Raw genomic sequence first — 13,538 nt, forward strand, 5'->3', positions numbered from 1 at the left:
TATTTTTTTTTTTAAAGGCTTGCTGGGTCCTTCACTATTTTTGTGAAGTTAAGTTCAAAAGTGATCAGAACCTGCAAACAGCCTTAGAGCTGACACGAAGATGTCTAATTGATGATAGGGAAATGCCTGTGAAAGTGGAAGCTGCCATTGCACTTCAGGTGTTAATCAGCAATCAAGAAAAAGGTAAAGGGTTTATATCTCAAATAGTGTAGCATTTTTTCCCCCATAACTGTACAAGGTATAATCCTAGATACTTGACACATAATCTTCCTTTTTATATGAAAGTATGCCTTTTTTACCATTTGGTGCATGTTGTATCAGGTTTAAGGAGTTTTAGCCTAATTTTTTTTTTCAACTCTTACAGCTAAAGAATACATCACACCATTCATCAGACCTGTAATGCAAGCTCTTCTTCATATTATAAGAGAAACAGAAAACGATGATCTTACCAATGTAATTCAGAAAATGATCTGCGAGTATAGTGAAGAAGTTACTCCTATTGCAGTAGAAATGACACAGCATTTGGTATGTTATTTGAACCAATCATTCATGCATTACTTATCTTATAGAAAGCATTTTCACAGAGCTTATTGTATGCCAGATAACACTGTAAGCCCTTGATAAATATATGGATATATATCTTTAACTTGTTTAATTCTTATACAATCCTGTGTGAAGTATAAAAAGGTTAAGTAGCTTGCCCATAGTTAGAATGGGTGGGGCTAGAATTCACATTTGAGCTGTATGTCTTTATAGTGCCTATCTCTTTAAAAAAATACATTTTTATTGATTTCAGAGAGGAAGGGGGAGAGGGAGAGAGATAGAGAAACATCAATGATGAGAGAGAATCATTGATTGGCTGCTTCTTGCACACCCCCTACTGGGGATCTATCCCACAACCCAGGCATGTGCCCTTGACCAAAATTGAACCCGGGACCCTTCAGTCCACAGGCTGACACTCTAGTTTTTATGTTTTTTATTGATTTTAGAGGGAGAGAACGGGCGAGGGATAGGAAGATAGAAACATCTGTCAACTACCTCCTCCATGCCCCACACTGGGGATCGAACCCAAAACCCAGGCATGTGACCTGACTGGGAATTGAACCATGACCTTCTGGTTCCTAAGTCGATGCTCAACCAATAAGCCACGCCAGCTAGGCACGATTCACATTCTTAACTGCTATCTCACACTGCATTATGATTGCCTGTTTTACTGGAATATTTTGGACCAACTTAAAGATGAAGTAGACATACTAGTTTTAGATGTTGTTAAAATGAAATTTGTTTAAACACTTATTTTATACATGGTCTATTTACTGTACATAGACCCAATCTTCTGAGATCCAAGTAAATTATTTAAAGGTAATAGAAAGTACAATTACCCATCCCTTTTCCCTAGACAAAGGTTTATTTTATACAGTTTATATTTCTAAGTATTAAGGTTTCAAGATTCTGCTAGTAACTCATGATATTCATTGTGAATTTAAGTAAAGGCAAAGAGTGTTGTGAATCCAGCACCCATTTATGCTTAAAATAAAATAAATTCAGCAATGTGGAAATAGAGGGAAGATAACTCAACATAATAAAGGCCATATATGACAAACCCACAACCAACATCATACTCAATGGACAAGACTTAAAACCATTTCCCTAAAAATCAGGAACAAGACAGGGATGTCTGCTTTCACCACTCTTATTCAACATAGTACTAGAATTCCTGGCCACAGTGATCAGACAAGAAGAAGAAATAAAAGGCATCCAAAATGGAAAGGAAGAAGAAGTAAAATTATCATTATTTGCAGATGACATATTACTGTATATTGAGAACCCTAAATATTCACCAAAAAACGAGAACTGATAAATGAATTCAGTAAAGTAGCAGGATGCAAAATGTCCAGAAATTGGTTTCATTTTTATATACTAACTACAGGCCCGATGCATGAAATTCGTGCACTGGTGGTGGTGTGGGGGGTGTGTGCCTCAGCCCAGCCTGCACCCCTCAGGGGATATCCAACTGTTGGATCGGGTAAAAGGGACCCCTGCAGGGTCAGGCCTAAACTGGCAGTCGGACATTCCTCTCACAATCTGGGACTACTAGCTCCTAACAGCTTGCCTGTCTGATTGCCCCTAACCACTTCTGTCTGCCAGCCTGATCACCCCCTAACTCAGGGGTCCTCAAACTTTTTAAACAGGGGGCCAGTTCACTGTCCCTCAGACCGTTGGAGGACCGGACTATAGTTAAAAAAAAAAACTATGAACAAATTCCTAAGCACACTGCACATATCTTATTTTGAAGTAAAAAAAACAAAACGGCAAAAACACCCCCATGTGGCCCGCGGGCCGTAGTTTGAGGATGCCTGCCCTTACTGCTCCACTGCAGGCCCAGTTACCCACAACTGTCCTCCCCTGCCGGCCTGATCACCCACAACTTCCCTCCCCTGTAGGTCCAGTCCCCCCCAACTGCCCTCCTCTGCTGTCCCGATCGCCCATAACTGCTCTCCCCTGCTGGTCATCTTGTGGTGGCCATCTTGTGACAACATGGGGGCGGCCATCTTGTGATGATACGAGATCGAGACACCACCTAGCCTTTTATTAGTATAGATAATGAACTATCAGAAAGGGAAATTAAGAAAACAATCCCATTTACAATTGCATAAAGAAAAAAAAACCAACCTAGGAGTAAATATAACCAAGGATGTAAATGGACCTGTCCTTTGAAAATTATTATACACCGAAGAAAGAAATTGTAGAAGATAACAAATAAATGGAAGCATATGCTGTGTTCATGGGTAGGAAGAATTAACTTCATTAAAATGTCCATATTACCGAAAGCATTCTATAGATTCAATGCAATTCCTATCAAGATACCAATGGCATATTTCACAGAACTAGAACAAATATCCCAAAAATTTATATGGAATCATAAAAGACCCTGAATAGCAACAGCAGTCTTGAGAAAGAACAAAGAAATCATGCTACCTGATATCAAACTATACTATAAGGCCATAGTAATCAAAATAGGATAGTACTGGCATAAAATCACACATATAGAGCAATAGAACAGACTAGAGAGCCCAAAAATAAACCCATGTCTTTATGGTCAATTAGTATATGACAAAGGAGGCAAGAACATACAGTGGGGTAAAGATAAGTCTATTCAATAAAATACACACCAGTATAATCAATACCCCTAGAACAGGGAGGTACCTTTCACGGGGCAGATTTATTTCCGACTTTCAGGGAGACGTGGTAGATCACAATGCCTTTGCATTGGCTATTTTTCAGGTAACTTTAGTTCAAAATAATCGATGTGCCAAAGTGGCGTATTTTGGGATGGCATATTTTACTCCCCTTCGCTATTCAATGGAAGATCATACATCGCCTGCATCTTCAGTAGAAAGTAATGTTTGCTTTTTCCCTGAGAAGTGTTTTAAAACAGTTTCCCTTTACTCAATGTGGTATAGGAAACAATCTTAGATCAGCAATTCTCAATCTTTTTCATCTCATGGCGCACATAAACCAATTATTAAAATTCCACAGCACACCAAAAAAATAATATTTTTGGCCGATCTGACAAAAAAGTAGGTATACTTTTGATTAATTCATACCAGGTGGCTATTGTTGTATTGACTGTTGTCATTTTTTTTTTTTTTTCAAATTTGACTAAGGAAAAAGAGATCAGTATCCTTGACTAAATAGTCAGGTATTGCATGTTTTAACAATTCTTGTGGCGCACGGGTTGAAAATCTCTACCTTGGATGAAAGGGATGCAATGGAAGGGAAACGTTCGAACCAGATGTAACCACCCTCCTTAACAAGTCAGATAGAAGATAGTCATTTTTTCAAGAGCAGCTCGAGAAAAAAGCAAGCGAGTACAAAGGGTTAAACCGTTTCTGTTCCTTGCCTCATTTAATTTTCACAGTTTCTCTGTGAAGTTCCCAAATGAGATGTCAGGAAACAGAGGTCAAGTAAGTTGTTTAAGGTCCCCCAGAAATTCACAGAGAAGTACCATTTGATTATAGTGTCCAAGCTCTTAATAATTACTGATCAGTTTGGAAACATTGATTGCTTGTGTTGTCCCAGTGAGAACATTTTAAAATTAAAAGTTTCAGACCAAAAAAATGTTTATGCTGTTTTAACGGCAAACCTAAATTATATTCTTTTTAATCTAGGCAATGACATTTAATCAAGTAATCCAGACTGGGCCTGATGAAGAAGGAAGTGATGACAAAGCTGTTACTGCTATGGGGATCTTGAATACGATTGACACACTTCTTAGTGTAGTTGAAGATCATAAAGAGGTAAGGAATTGATCTAGTGTTGTAAAGGTTTTAGGTTATTTCAAGCCATTCCTTACCAACTATTCTATGTTTTTTGGATGGCTCTTACATATAATTTTGGTCATTTTCTCATGCACCTTGATTCTGCCATCTTTTAAATAGTTCCCTATTGTAAGGATAAGAGTAGTACCTTGTTTTAGGTTCCTTACTATTAGAAGGAACACGATATTTATATTACCACTAGAGGCCCAGTGCACGAAATTCATGCATTCAGAGTGTCTGCCCTGTGGTGGTCAGTGCACATCATAGTGACTGGTCGACTGTCTGCCCCCTGGTGGTCAGTGCAAGTGGTTGAACAGCCTTTAGCATATCATTAGCATACTACGCTTTGATCGGTTGAACAGATGACTGGATGACCAGACAATGCGCATATTAAGCTTTTATTATACTATTGGCCCGGTGCACGAAATTTGTGCATGGCGGGAGGGGGGGGTGTGGTGGTAGTGTCTCTCAGGCTGGCCTGCACCCTCTCCAATCTGGCACCCCTCAGGGGATAACCAGCAGTTGGACATTCCTCTCACAATCCAGAACTGCTGGCTCCTAACCGCTCGCCTGCCTGCCTGATTGCCCCTAACTGCTTCTGCCTGCCAGCCTGATTGTCCCTAATTGCTCCCCTGCTAGCTTGATTGCCCCTAATCACATCTGCCTCAGCCCCGCATCCGGGACCCAGGATTCCCTCCTCCAGCCGACCATAGGCACCCAGGATCCAGGCTTCCCTCCCTCTGGTCAGCCATAGGTGCCCAGGCTGGCTGCAACCACAGGGGATGGTGGGCAGGTGGCTTCACCTGGGATGCAGCCGCAAGTGCTGGCGCCTGGGACTGCGGGGTGGGAGGCTTCTTCGTCTACCAGGCTGTAGCCAGCCGCAGGTGCTGGCTCCTAGACCGCAGGTGAGCGGCTTTTCCGTCTTCCCTGGGATGCAATATGGGTGACTTCTCCGGTTGGCTGCAGCCTGGGATCACAGGGCAGGCGGCTTCTTCTCCCAGGCTGCAGCCAACCTCCGGCGCTGGGGCCCGGTTTCTCTGTCTTTCCCAGGACGTGGGGCAGGCAGATGTGAGGCTTCTGCTGCTGGCTTCGGCCTGGGATCATGGGGCAGGCGGCTTCTTGGTCTCCCTGGCTGCAGCCAGCCTCAGGCGCTGGCACTGGACTTCTCCGACTCTCACAGGCCAAGAGCGGCTGGGGGGCGGGGCTGCCACCATCTTTTCAAGTTAATTTGCATACTCTGATTGGCTGTTGGGCATAGCGGAGTCATGGTAATTTGCATGTTTCTCTTTTATTAGTGTAGATAGGCTATCTTTGCCCCAAGGCTGAGGATTTTTTACTCCCTCTTAGGTTACCTTTCCCAGATCCAAAAGTGTGGTGATTCCTAGGAAAATATAATCTCCTTGGTGTTTCTTATCAATAAAAAAAATTTTTTTAACTATGGTTGAATACACATAAGATAAAATGACCATCTTAACTATTTTTACATGTATAGTTAATTAGTGTTAGGTACATTCACATTGTTGTGCAACCATCATCATCATCTTTCTAGTTTTATTGTTATCTTTTAGAAAGGTGTGAATGTAAATGAATTTTTCAAATGGAATTATTCGAAATCACTAATAAAAGAGAAAGATACAAATTGACTGCACCTTTGCAATGCCCACCAGTCAATCAGGAGTATGCAAATTAACCCAACAATGATGGTGGGTTAATTTGCATATGCAGGCACCTAGTGGCAGGGGCGGGGCAGGACACAGGCGTTCCACACTGCCCCAGCCCCACACTGCCCCAGCCGCTCAGGGCCTCTGGGCAGCGTGGGAAGGTGGGGCCGGAACTAAAAGAGGCCGCTCTGCGGCTGGAGCGGAAAGGCGGTGCCAGCAGGCAGGGAAAGGAGGGCCCATTCTGCACAAATCTTCGTGCATTGGGCTTCTAGTGTATACAGAAAAGAAATATACACAGAAAAACTATACCCAATATCCTTTAACCACCACCTAAATGTATTAGATTTTAACATTTTACAGTATATCCTTTAGACTTTATTTCCAGTAAGAAAAGCAATTTCAGATTTATGTAAAGTTCTTGGGTTACCACTTCCTAATCCCATTTCTCTATTTCCTTCCCTTAGAAGTAATCAAGGGATTACTTGATTGCTGTTTTAATTCCAATGTAGATATTTATATCCACAAATTATGTGTTCAGATTATCTACAAATTGCCTTTTGCAACATCAGATTTTAATAAACTATTTTTTATTCTTGAAAATAGTAGATAGGGGGTGTGGGATGGGAATGGGGGGATATGGATAAATATGTGACACCTTAATCAATAAAGAAATTAAAAAAAAAAGAAAATAGTAGATAGGCAGAAGCCATATAGTTAAGCTAATTTATGGTTAGCAAGTCAATTGTTTACTATAGTTGAAAATGTATTAAGCATAATATGTATTTGAGATGGATATTCTTTTTTTATATCTGATTAGTAAATTTTTATCTTATTTCCCCTTTCGCTTTTATAAACATTCTGATGTATTTCAGGTATTTGGGATCCAATTGAAGACCACACTAACAATTAAAAAGAACTTGTATTTTCTGTCTTATATGATTGGGAGCCTGGTTCTCTATATCTACTATAATTATATAAGTGGAGATGATTTAAGAATTATTGAAAGTGGTTAGAATAATGTTTTCTTTCAAATAATTGTTCTGTAAGTCACTGACAGTGACTTTTCAGTTATATCTGGGTTGAATTAATACTTACACACAAAAGGATTTAAAGTCTGTGTACAGAATGTGGCTCCTTTTTTGGGTAAACTACATGTTATTCCTTGTGTTTGTCTCATTGTTATGGTTCACAACATTGTAATATTATGAGTGAATCATTTCAGCGCAGAGACCTAAAATGACTTCTTAACAATACTGATTTTATATTTTAATACACTGAATTACATTATACATTGCTCAGTAATTCAGTGTGCTGTGATTCCTCCATGTAATTTTTTTTCCCTTTTCTTTTAGATAACTCAGCAGCTTGAGGGAATCTGCTTACAGGTCATTGGAACTGTTTTACAACAGCATGTCTTAGGTATATACCTCTAGTTGTGGTAAGAATTTACTGCTATTTCACATCAGCAAGCATTATACTAATGTCTCCATGTTCTCTTTTAGAATTCTATGAGGAGATCTTCTCTTTAGCACATAGTTTAACATGTCAACAAGTGTCTCCACAGATGTGGCAGCTTCTACCTCTGGTATTTGAGGTTTTTCAACAAGATGGCTTTGATTACTTTACAGGTAAGTTAAATCAGCATAGAAATACTTAAGATTGTTTTCCATTTCAATGTTTATCAATTGAACATGCACGTTTGAATATTCTAAGTGCACAGTTTGTTTGGATAAATTATCAATACCAGTTAATGCTCAAGGGTTCATAGCGTTGTATATTTTGATTTAGTTATTTAGTGTTTTGGTGGTGTGCTTTTGTGTGTGTGTGTGTGTGTGTGTGTGTGTGTGTGTGTGTGTGTTTTTCCTTTTAACACATATTCTCACCCACTGGCTCCCTGTCCATATTCTTTATATAATCTTTGTGTTTTAACTACTAACTATAAAGGAATTCACTTTAATAATGGTTCATTCCTACATCTAATTATAAATAAATATACCTTAATTAAAAGCAAATGTTACAGAAAAAACAACCTCAGATTTGCTTTCTTTTTCTAAGGAGATTTTTCCAAACCAAAGTATTTATATTAGTAAAGGTAATTAACTGGTGCTTTTTAATACAGATATGATGCCTCTGCTTCATAATTATGTGACAGTTGATACAGACACACTTCTATCTGATACCAAGTATCTTGAAATGATATACAGTATGTGCAAAAAGGTAGGTCATTTTTAATTAATAGAAGAACGTATGTCATGAAGCTGGTGCTATAAAAAGTATAAAATTGTTAAGCTACATGATACCACATTATGGCAAACAGATTATATGTGTCTAACAGAATAAGGCCTTTAAAAGTTTAAACTAAATAGGATCTTGATTCCTTAGATGCCATAGTACTTAATGGCTTTGATAATTATTTGCCTTCTGTCCACTGACATTTAATTAGAGTTATAAATTTTTTTGATTTTTCAGAGTGCTTGGAGCTTAACTTTAGCCTAGTCCTTTTCTAGGCTTTGAATCCAAAGAAGGAAAGTATCTAAAACTTGAGATATTTTTGAAAGGATGAGGAATCATTACAGATATTTTATAAAGAAAATTTCTGGGGTCAGTGGGTTTATGGAGGCTATACACTAATTATTTAGTAAATAGCAAGATTGTAATATATGAGGGTTTGTTATAAAGTCAAAAGTATTGTGTCATTTCTTGGAAAAAGTATAAGCTAAATTTATGATGAATGTTTTTTGAAAAAAAATGCTTTTCTTCAGTTAGAGGGAATAAAATACTTGAATTGGGGTTCTTTAATATCAAAGTCACTATAATTGATAGCATTTAATTTTCTTAAAGTGCTTGTTAAGAGGCAGCAGGCTGTTTAACATTAGGCATTTAAAAAATCATTTTTGCTCCATGAAGTTTTTAGATGTGCTTGTCCTCATTTCCTTTCTGACAATTTAGTCACAAAATAATCATCTACTTGTTATTTAATATTTATTGCCAGTAGTACTATTATCATGTTAATATTCTGGGAATAGATATATCTACACCATCATATTCCAGAACACTGTCATTAACATTTTCAGCCCTTTAGTACTAACGAGCACACCTACTCCATGGTTTTTATTTCTTGTCTGGGGACATTTCTTGTCTGCCTCTTGCTTCTTCCTGTCCCACAAAGTACTTTTTATTTTTTGAGTCTTGTGTAGAGAAAAGATTTTCTTAACAATATCAGCTTAGTTTTTTTGTAGTTCTTTATATAAGAGCCAGGTATCCCTGAGAAAGGTAGGGTCCTTTGGCATGTTTCTATGAAAAGTAGTGGTTGTCAATGTGCTACTGTTTGGAATGGCACTATGGGGAGGAGCTTCGATTATGTAGACCAAGATCTGTATTACTAGAATATGACAAAAAAACTGCACATCCTCCCGGGTGCTTTAGATTACAGTCTGAATATTGCAATCATTCATACTTAAAGAGTATTTTAAATACTCCAGAGACTGAAGACAGGACAGAAATTCTCAGATTGTAAAGTTTCATGACGCCTTACTTTAATTTATATTGTGTTTTTCAGGTTCTTACAGGGGTTGCAGGAGAAGATGCAGAGTGTCATGCAGCAAAATTATTAGAGGTCATCATTCTACAGTGCAAAGGGCGTGGCATTGACCAGGTCAGTAAGGCTAACTATTAATGATTTGGATGTGAGGCTTCAGAGAGGAAATCTTTCCCTCCACTTTTTCTTTTTGGCCATTTGTTACATATTCTGTACATTGTTGTTTATTATGACACCTAGATAAATTGGTTTAAAATTTAACAAATATATAATGATCATGTTTAATACATATATGTGTTCAATATGACTGGCAAGTTTTATGGCTACTTGTTATCATGCAAGGTAAGTTTTGACTAGATTTTCTTATAGTATGTTGTGATAGTATTGCTTGCTATGTTATTACTTTTCAATAAAATACATTTAGTCATTAAATTTCCACAGTCAGTTTCAATAAGAATTTTTCCCCAGCTTTATTGAGATATGATTGAAATGTAACATTGTGTAAGTTGAAGATATACAATGTGATGAGTTGATACATGTATATATTGCAGAAATTATTGCCATGGTAAGGTTAGCCAGTTGGAGTATTGTGAATCCATAATAACTATTGCTGGTGAGGCTCTAATTCAGTGATGACTTAGCTCTCTCTAAAATTAGATTTCCCAGTGAAATGCCTCAACAAAAAAACTATTGTAACATTTAATGGGGAAAGGGGGTGTAATGTGGGAACAAGTAAGTTAATATGGGTAGGATAATTAGATTGCTGTTAGTTTGTAATTTTGGAATATTTTCCTTTCTTAATAGTGCATTCCCTTATTCGTGGAAGCAGCGTTAGAGAGACTGACAAGAGAAGTGAAGACAAGTGAACTTCGAACAATGTGCCTGCAAGTTGCCATTGCAGCTTTGTATTATAATCCACACCTCCTTCTTAATACCTTAGAAAATCTTCGCTTCCCTAATAACGTTGAACCAGTTACAAATCATTTTATTACACAGTGGCTTAATGATGTTGATTGTTTCTTGGGGTGAGTGGTATATATTGGATATTTATTTATTTAACTTTGTAAGGAACTCTACTTATTAAGAAAAAAAGAAAATATCCTTATTTTATTTTTTAGGCTACATGACAGAAAGATGTGTGTTCTGGGCCTGTGTGCTCTTATTGATATGGAACAGATACCACAAGTTTTAAACCAGGTTTCTGGACAGATTTTGCCAGCTTTTATCCTTTTATTTAATGGATTAAAAAGAGCATATGCTTGCCATGCAGAACATGAAAATGACAGTGATGACGATGATGAAGCTGATGATGATGATGAAACGGGTAAGGGATTTGGGACAGAGGAAGCCAAACTTACCTAATTAGAAATATCACTAGACTTAACTTGTTTTATTAGCCCTTCTTCTAAAGAAATGTGAAATCATAGCCAAATTTTTTCATTTCCATTATTCATAGAAAAACAGTCTTACCTTCCCACTAAGGTACAATCTAAGAAGGCAGGAACTCAGCTATATCTTCAGCACATAAAGGACTTCTAGGCATTTATGGTTCTCAGTAAATTAATAGAATGTTGGTTAAGAGAAATTATAAGAAAAAAAAAAGAAATTATAAGTTTCCAAAATAAGGTAACAATTGCCATTTTTGTCTTTTATTATTTAGTAATTTAGCCATTAAAAAGTCTTGCAAAACGTTTTCTGTGGATGTAATATAAACTACATGACTATTAGTGTTTTGTTTGGTATATCGTCATATGGCTCAGGGTATACCAAGTGCTGAATCTCATTATGCAGTCATTTTTCAAATCTAATATTATTAAGAGTTGTGGTTAGGTTTCTTGTATTCCTGTGAGAGTTTTTTTCTTATTTATTGCTGAACACATACCTAAACACCAATTCCTGGAACTCTTCCCTGAATGTATTCAATTAGGATTTGCAGTTTACTGTTATCACTGTCAGTTCGCTGAGTAACAAAATATTGCAATATTAACAAAAGGGCCTATTTTATGGCTTGGCAGAAGAACTGGGGAGTGATGAAGATGACATTGATGAAGATGGTCAAGAATACTTAGAGATTCTGGCTAAGCAAGCAGGTGAAGATGGAGATGATGACGAATGGGAAGAAAACGATGCTGAGGAGACTGCTCTGGAAGGTTATTCCACAATCATTGATGATGAAGATAACCCTGTTGATGAGTATCAAATATTTAAAGCTATATTTCAAAGTAAGCTATGTCTTATGTAATTTATATACTTCTAATATTAATTTCCGTGAACCCATCTGTTCTTAGACCTGTCCCTTAAAGGGATTTGACTACAGGCAGTCCTCGGGTTACATTGGATTCGACGTTCATGGTTATGTCGCCCTCTCCCATTTATTTATTAAAAAAAGTTCCATCATTTCAACATACGTACATATGTGCTTTATGTTTTTTATTATTTATTTACCACAAGTAAAGGTCAGGAATTGTTATCTTTTAAATTTTTTTTACTGTTTCACTTCATTACTGCTGTGTTTGTGCTCCATGTGAATGGTGTAGGTGGTTTCTGACTTATGGCGAAAATCGTATTAGTAGTGCCGTAGGAACTGATCGCTGATGTAACCTGAGGACCTACTGTATATCAAACCCAATAGAATATGATTTAGGATTGTTAGGCAAAGTAACCAAAGTTATTTCTACTGTTGCCGTAGTTTGAGAGCGTTTTCTTTATCTTATTATTTTTATTTAGATTATAATTTTGAAACATGAATATTAAAGGAAAATAGTGCAGTTCAAAAAGTTTATACGATGATACTTCCTCTTTCCCACTTCTGATTTCTAGCTTCCCAGCTTACCCCAGAAGTATTCACTCTTGTGTTTGTGTATCTTCCCAGCCAAATTCACACTTAGCTGTCTGAGAATTGGACAGTTTATAAATAACTAGAGGCCAGATGCACGAAATTCGTGCAAGGGGCTCGGCCTCGCCTCCCCACACACACAGTGGCTGCGGGCCTCTGCTGTGGCCCCGCCCACCGCAGCTTCATCCTTAAGGAAGGATGTCTGGTCTAATTAGCATATTACGCTTTTATTATTTTAGATGGCATTGGCATCCCTTTTCCTTTTTTCCTGTGTCACAGTATGGATGGCTACAGATTATTTGGTGCCCCCCTTTTTTTTCCTTATTTATCATCATGTACTTGGATTTCAACAAAATATAATATCTGTGTCCCATCATTCAGCTTAAAAGTTAAAATTGGCATGTTTGAAATACCCTTTTCTCCCAGAGTTAACTATTGTGCTATTTATCATTCCTGTGCATTATGAACTTTGATGTAGAATAAGTTTTCTCATAACCAAGGCATTAGTTTTCTAAGCCCATGACAAAGTAATTTTGATACAAGGTTGCAGAAACAGGCAGCAAAAATTGATTGAGGTACCAAGAACTACTTGCTTGCTTTTATCCATGGTTTTATACTTTATAGAATTAAACACATGTTAATCCCTAAAGTATTAAGGGATTATACTAGAGGGCCTGTGCACAGTAAATGCTCTAAAGTAGAAATATAAATTTGTGTGATGGAATGACAGATTTTCCCCACAAAATTCCTGGCACAACTAGTATATGAGAGAGAGTCTATTTTCATTCTTGAAATTACTCCATAAAAAAATATTCTTTAAAAATCTTTATAGAGAACATTTTCTCTTATTTTATGTCTCACCACGCACATGCCTCTTGTATAACTATTTAATTGAAATAGGGAAATACATGGTCAGATTTGCTACCATTATATATCAACTTATCTAATGCCTGTTTTCTTCAAGCATTGTGAGGTTTTTATACCTGGTCTTGTGACATGCTGGGAAAATTCATTCTCCCTTTGTCACAGATTGAGTTTGACCATTATTTAGACAATAATATTAAAAGTGTGAACATCTCCGAAACCGGTTTGGCTCAGTGGATAGAGCGTCGGTCTGCGGACTGAAGGGTCCCAGGTTCGATTCCGGTCAGGGGCATGTACATTGGTTGCGGGCACATCCC

At 37.5% G+C, this 13,538-nt stretch overlaps 1 protein-coding gene across 3 annotated transcripts in view; it reads left to right on the top strand.

The window, feature by feature from the left end:
- Positions 1-13,538, top strand: part of IPO7 (importin 7) — a 59,958-nt gene that overhangs the window by 42,964 nt on the left and 3,456 nt on the right. For all 3 annotated transcript variants that reach the window (XM_054724570.1, XM_008151048.3, XM_054724571.1), the window contains exons 14-23: positions 18-183; positions 365-525; positions 4,173-4,301; positions 7,336-7,402; positions 7,486-7,611; positions 8,103-8,200; positions 9,543-9,638; positions 10,326-10,546; positions 10,640-10,845; positions 11,537-11,743. In XM_054724570.1, coding sequence (XP_054580545.1) covers positions 18-183; positions 365-525; positions 4,173-4,301; positions 7,336-7,402; positions 7,486-7,611; positions 8,103-8,200; positions 9,543-9,638; positions 10,326-10,546; positions 10,640-10,845; positions 11,537-11,743 — 1,477 coding nt within the window. The remainder of the gene's footprint in view (positions 1-17; positions 184-364; positions 526-4,172; positions 4,302-7,335; positions 7,403-7,485; positions 7,612-8,102; positions 8,201-9,542; positions 9,639-10,325; positions 10,547-10,639; positions 10,846-11,536; positions 11,744-13,538) is intronic.

Source organism: Eptesicus fuscus, chromosome 13 (genome assembly GCF_027574615.1).
Source record: "Eptesicus fuscus isolate TK198812 chromosome 13, DD_ASM_mEF_20220401, whole genome shotgun sequence".
Lineage (NCBI taxonomy): Eukaryota > Metazoa > Chordata > Mammalia > Chiroptera > Vespertilionidae > Eptesicus > Eptesicus fuscus.